A 12227-nucleotide genomic window follows, 5' to 3' on the forward strand; every position below is an offset into this window, starting at 1 on the left:
ACAAAAACAACTAACATACTAGCAAAGTAGCTAAGGACAGCTCTGATCTGCTGAATGACTGAGCACTAGAGATTGATCAGCTGCCCACGTCGGGGGTGCTGCCTGGCACAAAATGTCCGCGCTGGGAGGAACCCAATATATGGATGGAACGTTCATACACGGGGAAAAGGTTCGTACACCAAAGCATATTTTTAAACAGTCTGTGGTTTGTAAATAGAAAAGTTCATACTCAATCAAGGTTCCACTGTATATTAATGAAATCAAGGTTCCACTGTATACTAAACAACAAAAGTGTATAATACAAAAGAAATGGAGAAAAACACAGTGCAAACAAAACACAACAGGCAGAACTGGGATTAAAATCTAGCAACTGAAAAAACACTAAATAAACTTAGTGTTCAAAAGTGCAGATAAAACAGGGAAAACAACACTTACCGGTAATCGGAGCGAGGAACAAGGTAGGCTCGGAAGACAAAATTAAATATGACAAATTATGTACATTTCTCTTTTTTTTCCAGTTCAATTTGCATCATAGGATCAACTCTGAATGTTTTTTGCGTTTTCTTTGTTTTTTGCAATACCACAAGAGACCAAGCGTTGGTACTTTTTTTCACATTTTCTTTTTGTTGTTACTGTTTCCCCAGGTTGGACTCGATGAAAGTAGATCAGCGAGCACCTCAGGAGCTTAACAACATACAGAATAACAGAGTCTTCCGCCAACCCGAGATGGAGAACAATGAGCGAAATCGGAAGCCTGTGCATCAAAACTGTTTATCAAAGGTGGATGACAAGCGGCTAAAAGATGCAGAGAGAATCCACAGCCAGAAGGAACGAGAGTACTACACATTACAGAAAGACGTGGAGAGGTATTGTTTAAAGCAGGACGGAGTAAGCTACATCCATTGCAAGGATGAAGAAATGTACCCCTTTCACAGGGACCTGGGAAAGTGCTCTGTACAGAAAGTGGATGAAAAATACACAGTGACACCAGCTGACAAAAACTACGCTCACACTAAAGTTGATAATAAATATGCGCTGCAAAAAGTTGGAGACCGGCCCAGCCTGATGAAAGACACACATAAATACATCCCTCAAAGGGAAGTGAGGAGACAGCTGTCTTTAAAAGAGACGCCAAATAAATATGGCACGTTACAAGTTGTGGACAAATACGGCACTTTGAAGGAAGTTAGGAAATATAGTACACTCCGAGAAGGGGATAAATACGCTAACCTGAGAGACTTGGAAAAGTATGCGACGCTACGTCATGGGGATAAATTCTGCTTTCAGCAAGCTCCTGTAGCTGAGACTTCTCGCACTAAGCTCAAGCTGCAGCCAGCTCAGGCAGCTGCCATTGCAGCGGCAGTGTCTGCATCCCGCCAAGGCCAGCAGGCTAACATCACCCTGTCAAAGCCCGCACACGTCACTGCATCGGGGTCAGGAGATCATACAAGCGACTACAGTCTGCCAGTGGAACGCGAAAACCAGGTTACAAGCCGAGTGACTCCAGTCCAGGAACAAGCGAGGATGTCCAGAAGCAACTCTTTCCAGCAGTCGGAGCACTCAACACGGACCCACAGGGCAAGAGGGACAGAAGAGGACATCAGAAGGTAATCCATATTGTGCCTGGATTTTTGGGCTAAAGTTTGTTGTTTCCAAACTAAACTTAAAATATGTCATTGAACCATCTGGAGTACAGGTATGGCTTTGGAAAGTTTACCAGCCCCACTTGTCAGAATCAGTGCTAATTACTCTGGCAAATAGGATATTAAATACGCCTATATTTTTTTCAGAAACATGGTTTTAAAATAACTCGTTTGGAGCTGTGGACTGTAAAACAGAATGTGGCCATACGCTTGTAGTCCTTAACCAATCCCACTTCAAGTATGCCAATGATACCACTGTTAAACTACTCGCTTTCTTTTGTTGAACCGTCAGAGGTCAGGTCTTCTGGAAGATTTTACAAGCATTTTTTAAAACAGGTCACAGATAAATGTTACAGCGTTGATCTTACTTTCACGAAAGCATTGTCGATTGCGTACCTACGCACCGCGAGCGGGGGCCTCCACATGTAAGCTTCTGCCAAAAGTGAGCCTTGATGAAGAATTCTTCACTCTTTATAGCAAAAGAGCCAATAAGTCAAATGGGTCAACAAGTATACGGTTGAGTACAGGGCGCCGGGCTTCCGCATGATGATTGGATGATCTGTCTAAGGCTGTATCCCATTTTGATTGACAGTAAATTGAACAATCTTGATATATAAAACAGTGCCCGAGCATTTTTAAATTTTAATTCCGTTGTTCCTGTTGACAGGTAGCATTTTACAATCTTGTAAAATATAGCGTCTTTATATCTTTTATCTGTTATTGGAGAGTGGAGACTGTACTAATGTTTAGTGTATTTCGTCGCTTGACTTTTGAACAAAAGTAAACAAAGTAGTGGACCACCAAACAAATCTGGCTACTGTGCTGCAAACAGTGTGCGAACTATCTGAGTAGGCAAGGGGCCTAGATCTTACCACTAAAAGCAGATACGAGCAAAAAAATGTAACTAAGCAACGTAATCTATCCCTATACATCATCAAAAAAATATTTGTCGTGTGATCCCAAGGATTAACTGTCTATTGAGTTCCTAGACATGTCGAACTATCCGGTGCTCCAGACATTATTCTACACGACAAAACAGATGAAAACTTGGAAAAGCACTGTGGTCTACAACTTTTTTGTGTTTAGCTGGGTCAAGGACATTGGTGTCAAGACTCTCTTGAATAAATCATGCATCGTTTTTGCTCGGGTAAGGTTGCATTTTATGATTTAATTTCAGTTTTACAGCCATGTTTGTTGCTTAATTGTTGTTGCATGCGCCATTATGAGGATGCATGTTTTCCCCCGTCTTTATCAAAATATAACTATAGATCTCAAAGTTGTGTATGTGCTGAAAACTTAGTTTATGATTGCTGCCTTTTGTTAAAGCTTATCTATTTTAGGTTTTGCTCACATTTGCTTTCTTTTATTTAGACTCGCTGAGTCGGTGCTTTACAAAACACTTGTAGCAAAAATGCGAATTAAGATCAACTACAAATATATCAAGGTAATACTTAAATGAGGAATATAAAACATTAAATGTATATCAAATAAACCTTTAACAAAGTGATCACTACAATCTTGTGCGTTCTTCAACTCTGCTCCGTTGGACTGAAGTGCATGCCCCTTTTCTCGTCGTCTTTCGTAAAATCTTGACATCTTTCACCCTTCTTGATTACCTCTCGAAGATCTCTAAAGAAACGTATGTCTTTTTCCCGATTTGAACAGTTCCAACAGCCTAAAACAACGCAAGCATAGGGCATCTTTCTTTTTTTCTTCAAGTAAGGAAAAAATCCAGCCCAGGATGCTATGACAGATGCTTGCTGGTCCACCACTTCATGCCTCACATAGTTTAATGAGACGGTCAGGTGAATGCAACCTATAGCTGAATATTAACTTCCCCTACTTGAAAGACCAGTAGCCATCACTGGTACATCGCCTGTGTTACACTGTACAATAATAATAATTATAAAAATAGAGCAAAACGATTTAATATAAGAAAAACAATGTTAATACCAATTACTAATAACACAGATTAGTTGTTAAATGTATTGAAAAAATTTTAAGCCTTTTTTTATAGAAAGTATACGCATCATCGACAAATTATATGATGGTGTCATATTGACCACACCCCTGAGCTATGCCACCACCACCACAAGTTTATTGACAAGCTGGGGGGAAACCATGTATATTTTTACCTTTTAGTTTACCAGTATGTAAACTAATTATGATTAAATCAAATCTTTTTTACAAGAGCATCTTGGCCTAGTGGCAACAGCACAACATAAACTATTTAAAGGGACCTATGATGAATTTCCTCTTTTCTGACTTATAAATGTAACATATTGGATACTGCTGTTAAACAATGGCATAGCTAAAACCAAAAGGTTCATGCATTTTGGCGTAAGTTTACACACAGTTTTGAATGCCTCTATTCGCAGGGTTTTGGGGTGTTGTTTTAACAGCGGGGAATCAGTAACGTCACAGATTGACGGACATACTTATGTGGGCATTCTAGGACATATTGTGTTGGAATGCCTCCTCCCCCTTTTCTGAGCCCACACAATTGAGACTATTGCCGCTTGAACATGCGTGTATATTCCTTCTCGTTTCATGCCCTCCCGCCTGCTCTATGTCTTTTGAATAAATAAATACTATAAGATATACCCTTCCGTTTTTATTTGACCGCGACATTTGGGCCGCAACAAAATGTAATTAGCTGCTGAACTCTGACGGAAAAAGGTGGCAACATTATGACTTAGTTTGCGGAAAATTCAAGGAGAAGGAAGGGTAAAGTATTATTTTCATCTAATTGTGGCATGCCCATAACAAAACTGCAGTGACATAAATGCTGGCAAAAAATTATATTTTTATGCGGTTCTGGACTCTGACTCTGTTTTGATCAGTGAGTGAAGGTGTACTTAACTTTGTGATGTTTATGAAGGTTATTTTCAATCGTCTCTGGTGGAAGAAAATAGCATCGACTTAAAGATATATATTTAAACAGTGTACATTTTCAAAAGATAAATTATGATACTTTTGGAGAGGGCGTAGCGTTGTTTCATTTACAATCTGGGAATGCCTCCACACACAAACATTATTGCCCTGATGTGGGATCTGAGCCAAGGATGTCATTGTGGCTTGTGCAGCCCTTTGAGACGTTTGTGATTAAGGGCTATATAAGTAAACCTCGATTGATTGATTGATTGATTGATTGAAGACAAACTCAGAAAACCGGTTAAACAAGTGGCCGTGGAGCAAAATTTAGACCAAAATATATCCAATACATATCATCTAGACCACAATGAAGAGATTTAAATGTAGAATAAAATCTTCATAGGTCCCTTTAACATATTACAGATAGGGAATAGTTAACATGTGCACATAATATCAGTGTGTAATACAGTTGGATAAACATATGCAGGATTTCATTCAACTAAATGTTCTCTGCTGATATCTGAGGTCATCCGATCAACTTTTTGTTGTCTGTCCTTCCAACAAAATTAAAACGAAAGGTGACCTGTTTGGCCTTTGAGTCGTGTCTTCAAGTGTGTGGAACAATTTGCCCTTTCCCATGATAACCTAAACTGTGAAGCATTTGGTGAACACCATATTACTTACTTATTCACTTAGTTAATTGAATGCCTGTGTACACCACGACTGTAGATCTGAAATAAAAAGTCAAGAGTAATTGACAATCACATTAATTAAATGACACATCTTGGTTTTTTGACTGTGTACTAATCTTGGTCATTCTATTGCTTTCTATTGTAAAAGTTTGGAAATGTAACTGTAGGTTAGCATTGGCAATAGTTACACGTGTTTGTATCAATTATCAACCCACCCCCTCCTTTCTCACTCACACCACACATGCTGCACACGTTAATGTGTGCATCCTAAATGTAACTGTAGAGAAGCGATCACATTCCGGTTAGCTATGCTGCGCTCAAGCAAATCTGGTACCCTAAAGCCAAAAACGTAGGGTTTTCTTTTACAAAGATGATGATAATTTAATGCTTCCATGCACATACTAACTTGCTATTACTACTACTGAATCCTCCACTCCTCTGCAAGATTTTAAAGCTTTTCTGCTTCTTTTGTTTTGATTCCTCTATTTTTCTGCTGACCTTGCTCACTATAAAACGTTTAAAGCTTTTTGTGTGACCACAAAAGTGCATCTCAGTTGGGAGTGCAGACGTTTAACAGCCATTAAGTTACCCATTCAAAGCAACACAGGAGCAACGCAGCGCCCCAAGGCACTGCTTTCAGCATTAAGCTCTCCCACTACCCATCAATAAGTAGCTTATGTGGTCAGTGTCAGAAGAGCATTGTCACTGTGGTTGGGTGCAATAGAAGGTTAAAAACGAATATTAAGACACGGTATTCACACATGTCTCTAGACACGCTGCTCACTTTCCAACTCGCTTTCCAGCCCCATGACTTAATTTCCTGTTCTACAGTCTTCGTCATCATTTCCCGTCTTTACCATCACGGATGCCGTGCTGTGGCACAAAATAGGAAAAAGTTTGTCCTATGTTTATTTTCTATACAGCGGCAGATCACAGCAGATATGATTGTTTGATATATTTCAAATCGATTATTTTATTCATTTTATTTACATGACAGAATGTCAGTTCTTAGTCATCTCCATAGTCACGTGTACAATTTATCATCTGGTCCCTGTATCACATGCGAAGAAACAATTGCATAAATCATGGAATATCTTTATTTTGTCTTTGTGGATTATTTTCTTTCTTTCAGGGATCGTTTAATTGAGTTATAAAATATACAATATCCTCCAAACCCTCTTATATACCCTAAAACAAGCCTTCCCTTTAGTCACTCAGCTGAATATTTCACCTTCTACAAAGGCCAGGATATTGGGTATACCTGAGTACATCTTTAACTAAGGATGCTTATTTTGAATCAAAATTCACAATGACCACATTAGTACAATAATAACACTGTGTCAGTAGTCAATATTAATAATAATCACAATTCTGGTCATATTGGAGCAGCATAATTAGCACTGGGATGACAATGGCCCATTAAAAATGTTAAAATTAATTTGGGGCAGCACAGTGATAGAGGGGTTAGTGCATCTGCCTCACAATACGAAGGTCCTGGGTTCGATCCTGCGCTCGGGATCTTTCTGTGTGGAGTTTGCATGTTTTTCCCGTGACTGCGTGGGTTCCCTCCTGGTACTCCGGCTTCCTCCCACTTCCAAAGACATGCAGGTTGATTGGCAACACTAAATTGGCCCTAGTGTGTGAATGTGAGTGTGAATGTTGTCTGTCTATCTGTGTTGGCCCTGTGATGAGGTGGCGACTTGTCCAGGGTGTTCCCCGCCTTCCGCCCGATAGTAGCTGAGATAGGCTTCAGCACCCCCCGCGGTATCAAGGGATAAGCGGTAGAAAATGGATGGATGTGTTGTCGGTTCATCAAAAAAGAGTTACAAAAAAAGCCTCCCAAGTATTACAAAAATACATTTTCAAAACCATGTAACCTGAATCTAGTTTTATGTAGTTTAAGATTCTAAGATTATTTTAAAGTCTTTATTTCTATTGCTTTCTATAATCAACATTTGTGTGCACATGTTTGTCTCAGGCCATTACAAAACAACCTTTTGCCCCTCTGATGTAAAAACAAAACAAAAAAACAACATTCATACCAGTAAAGTTTAAAACAAATCTCTGTCCACATAAAAAAAAAAGTGTATGCTGTTTTGATCAATCAGAAAGAATTGCTACCACAAATGACTTGGTGGTACACAGCTCTTCATTGATAGAATACAATATTAAATGTAAAATGTCATTATAGTCAGATTCTATTGTTAAATAGGGTTAAAAAAAACATGTCATAATGTAATTTTTTACGACATAAACCAAAAAGCTCAGTTTTACCGATTCCCACACAAACGCTATGAGATTTTTAAAATCTCCACTCTGGCCGGGGGGGAAAAAAGACGAACCCAAGGAAAAAAATGTGTTTTAAGACATCCGTATTTGTGTGAACATTGCATGTTTGTGTGGATAATAGTCAAACTGAAGCCTATGCAGCTGCACTCGGGAAGAAGGTAGCGTACATCTTGGACAAGTCATCATCTCACAAGCCGTCACCCAGAAAATATATTTGAAGCTAGCAAAGATTAACATCAGTGTGTGAGGTATTTACATTGTTAAAAGTAAAATTTTTAGTTAACTATTCTGAGAAAGAGCATTTTCCAAACTGCTATAAAAATGTCCACTGTAGAGGACACTGCTTCTCAAAATAAAAGTTGAAAGACTCCAAACTTAACATTTTTATTTTACACTGGCTGTTACGTTTTCACTTAAAAGATACTCGAATGTAAGTTGTTTTTTTTGCTTGAAACAGTGATTGTTCCTGCACAATTCTTTGCACTTAAAATACTTGTTTGCAGTAAGAAATATGATTATATAATTAGAACATTTGAGCATTATGTTTGTGTTCAGTTACAGTGTGTCCATCCTAAAAATTCCTGCCACTTCATTTTACACACTATGGCATTTTTAAGTGTTTTTTTTTTGGTGGGGGACGTATACCACAATAATATAGCACCGTGGCCTTAATACCGTGATAATATAGTTTGGTGAGATTTTGATACCGTTACATCCCTATGATTTTGTAATATTACTGAAAAATATGTTTGCCCTTTCCGTGCACAGAAATAAGAATTTACTATTTAATGAATTATATTTCCATCAATCCACAAAGTTTAATTTAAAACAGCATTTTTTTGTGTCATCATACCTGACAGTGATCTAATCAGATACCTCCAGTTTCCCATTTACTTTTTCTTTAATTTCACAGCATTAACTCCTACCAGACCTTGCCCAGAAACATGCCTAGCCACCGTGCTCAGTTGGTTCCCAGATACCCGGAGGGCTACCGCACACTGCCCCGTAACAGCATGATAAGGCCTGACAGCATCTGCAGTACAGCAGGCTCGGTGTACGACCGGGCTCTTCGACCCGCCTCAACCTGCACTGTCACCACGGCAGAGAAGAGGAGATCGATGAGGGACGACACCATGTGGCAGCTGTATGAGTGGCAACAGAGGCACGCCTTCTCCCGGCAAAGTCTGGCTCAACCAGCAGGTACAGACACCAAAGTTTGACAACAAGTGAATGAAATTGTAACCATTTCAACTAAAACGACTAAAAAGAACAGAAGAATAGGGCTGTGTATCAAATCAAATACTTCCGTCACTGCCAATAAACTAGAAAATGTTTACTATGTACATTGAGTTGCTGAGAGCGCTACCCTTGACAGTGTAGTGCTGTACCAAATCAATATTGTATCCCCTCTTTAATCTTCTTTTTAATTGTAATTTGCAACCACCAAACTTAGTCCCTCCTCCTCTGCTGTGTAACCAAGATGGTGCCAATTGGTGGTGTTAGTGTCCATGACTGCGCACTCACCTTTTGGGCTGTATTGATGGGAACAACATCATTGACAATGCACTGGGTTTTGTCGTACTTTGCTGGATCTTTCTGTGTGGAGTTTGCATGTTCTGCCCGTGACTGCGTGGGTTCCCTCTGGGTACTCCGGCTTCCTCCCACCTCCAAAGACATGCACCTGGGGATAGGTTGATTGGCAACACTAAATTGGCCCTAGTGAATGAACGTGAGTGTGAATGTTGTCTGTCTATCTGTGTTGGCCCTGTGATGAGGTGGCGACTTGTCCAGGGTGTACCACGCTTACCGCCCGAATGCAGCTGAGATAGGCTCCAGCATCCCCCGCAACCCCGACCGGGACAAGCGGTAGAAAATGGATGGATGGATGGATGCTGTTTGAACACGCTTATGCACTAAAAAGGGAAAGTGTAAGTACCGTATGTATGGAAGTACAGGAATTGAGACAGAGCCTAAGAATTTATGTAACAGGATCAGTTTAGTTCATATAAATATCTGGTATTATTGTTCCATAATTACTAGAGATGTCGTGAGCTCCATCACGGGAATGGATAAGATGTTTGCCTTTTGATCGGCTGATAAGCTGCCGTGTTCGGCCGATCTTGAATAAAGCTATGTCAATAAGGATTGTACTCGCGTGAAATAGTCCTTCAAAAGGGATGCATGCTCAGGGGGACACAATTACATTATCTGATTCCTTTTTACACACATGCAGGAGTTGCATGAATTCCAGGAGGATATGTGTCTTGACAGAACATTCGCTCAAATATTAAAAAAAATCTGCAACGCTGACGCCGTCTATCCGAGCGTGAAACTGCTTCTAAGATACTAATTTTCACCATCATGGTGGAAAATAAACTCAGTTTCTTGCAAGTAGCATTATCACTGGAGAAATAGAGGAAGAGGAATGGCTAAGCATGCTACAAACACACACCGAGCAGGACGACACAAGAAGCGAAGTGCTAAATCTCCAGGGTTGATCGATCCAGATGTCGATACCATAAATCCTAGTATAGTATCAGTATGTAAATGACAGTAAAGTGAGTAGCTCGACATTTTTTCTTTTTCTTGTTCTTAATATGAAATACTTTTTGGGATTTTGTTATTTTTTACAAAGTCAGGGAGTAAGTCTCTTGATACAGGAAGGCTTTGAGCGTTAAACCCAAATAATTTAAATGGGAGCCAATAGTTGTTTTTGTTTAGTTATTGTGCAGTAGCACCTTTTTTAATTTGTTTAAAAAAGTATGTAGCATTAACTACAAGAAATCCGATTTACAACAACACTAGCCAATTTGAGATGTATTTAAATAAGCTTTATAAAACTGTGTAATTGTGTTTACTTGAGTTACTTGCTATAAAACATTTTCAGTTCTATAATCTATTGTTAAAATATTAGGATCAGGACTGGAAATTGGATCGGATCTGAGGCCGGAAGATAGGATGGGGATTGAAGGCCAAAAATGTTGGTCAGGACATCCTTAATAATTACACTAAAAATGTCTGTTTGGAAAAATACTATTTATTGTTCACTGACTTCATCAGGTGCAGCTATAAATACAAATAAACGAAAGTGTTCCCCCGATTCAATTATGGTGTGTCTTAAATCAAACCGAACGCAATACAGATGAAACACTACCAGTGATATTAACACTGAGCATGGAAGCTAGTATCGCGCAAAGGGTAGCAGGGAAATAATGGCACAAACAGGAAGACTCAGGTATACATGCACGCAGGTACCATGAGGAATAATCTGGGGTCTTCCTGGTGAGCCTCGCTGCTCTGCTCCAGTCAAGACAGTAAGCTGCCAGAAACATAGCGGAGAGAACTGGAAACGCAAAACAGAAAACCTGAATTGACCAAAAAAAGACTTTGTTGGGATGCAGACGATGACTTCACATAATTGTTATTTTTTTGCATCCAAAGTGTCAGGATCATATTTTCAATTACTATTCACTTTCCTAACAAGTGCAACATGCTGCTATTCCTTTGTCTTTCGCTTTGATTGTTTGCTGCAGGTCATTATGGCACCCTTCCCAGCACAAAGACAATGGGCAACATATCAGAACATTCGGCGGTACACTCTATTCCCGCCTCACCATCTCACGGCTCGTTAGCCCTCTACAACACCCTCCCCGCTCCCTGCCAGCAAAGTGTTCCCAACGCCAACAGCTCCTTCTCGGAGGCGTCGTCACCGCTCGTAAGAGAAGATGGGACACTCGAGCGTCGGCACAGGACACACCTAGCCAAGGTAGAGGACAGGACATTAGGCTGGCACAAAAAACAATATGGTCAATATGGGACATATTGACCATTGATATTGTATAGCAGTATATTTTTCAGCTCTGATATACGGTATGACACTTACCAAAAATGACTTTTAACCTTACCATGGATGAGTTAAAGTAAAACAATGAGAACATTCTGTGCCTTATTCACAGAAATGTTTTCTTCCCCTCAGTTTGGAAGCACACTAGATCGCCGACCTGTAGTAGCCGGTGTACCTCCCCAGCCAATTACTCCTCAGTCACTACAAGGCAAGACGGTGAGTGTGACAGCACTGCACTTACACACTTTTAAGAGACTTTCTGCATTTGGCTTATGCAGCTCGCTGCTTTGTCACTACTGACTGCATCTATTTTCCCCCACTTTGTCTCTGTTGCTTCTTTTACAAAGTGCTGCATCAAACATCCAGCATTATCAACCTTTTCCTTTACTCAAAACCCAACAAAGACAGATTCTAACACAAACAGATGTGCCTTCAACAGGCAAGGCAGTGCCTGTGTGCAAACGGAGTATCTTGTCACTGTGCGAGTGCACACAGAGTTACGACAATGTCCTGCTTTGCTGGGTTCTGTATGAAATGATCTATTGTTACCATTCTGATGAGCAAATTTTGCTGAATTGCTGTGTGAAAGACTTACGACTCTATACCAGGGGTGGGCAAATGTTTTGACTCCACACTGGGTTCTAAAATTAAATCAATAAAAGCCAAAATGTACATGAATAAATGGTTTTGAATTTACTATTTGAAGTAGGAACATAAACAAGAAAACAACTAAGAGTACCGGGTATGTGAAATTTGGACCCATCTTTCTTGTATGGAGGAGTCTTTGCTACAGTCTTGGAATCAGTGATGTATTGACTTAGTGGACATGTTTGCAATCAAACAAAATCAAAGCAAACATAGGACAATTAAAGACAGCACGATATA

General features: G+C 39.8%; 1 protein-coding gene across 2 annotated transcripts in view; it reads left to right on the forward strand.

Moving 5' to 3' along the window:
* Positions 1–12227, forward strand: part of LOC133606564 (pleckstrin homology domain-containing family A member 5-like) — a 148534-nt gene that overhangs the window by 94731 nt on the left and 41576 nt on the right. The window contains exons 11-15 of one of the 2 annotated variants that reach the window (XM_061960638.2): positions 645–866; positions 936–1607; positions 8412–8698; positions 11032–11264; positions 11475–11558. In XM_061960638.2, coding sequence (XP_061816622.2) covers positions 645–866; positions 936–1607; positions 8412–8698; positions 11032–11264; positions 11475–11558 — 1498 coding nt within the window. Of the gene's footprint in view, positions 1–644; positions 1608–8411; positions 8699–11031; positions 11265–11474; positions 11559–12227 lie in introns of both variants that reach the window. The other variant, XM_061960637.2, reaches the window with a different exon arrangement.

Source organism: Nerophis lumbriciformis, linkage group LG05 (genome assembly GCF_033978685.3).
Source record: "Nerophis lumbriciformis linkage group LG05, RoL_Nlum_v2.1, whole genome shotgun sequence".
NCBI lineage: Eukaryota > Metazoa > Chordata > Actinopteri > Syngnathiformes > Syngnathidae > Nerophis > Nerophis lumbriciformis.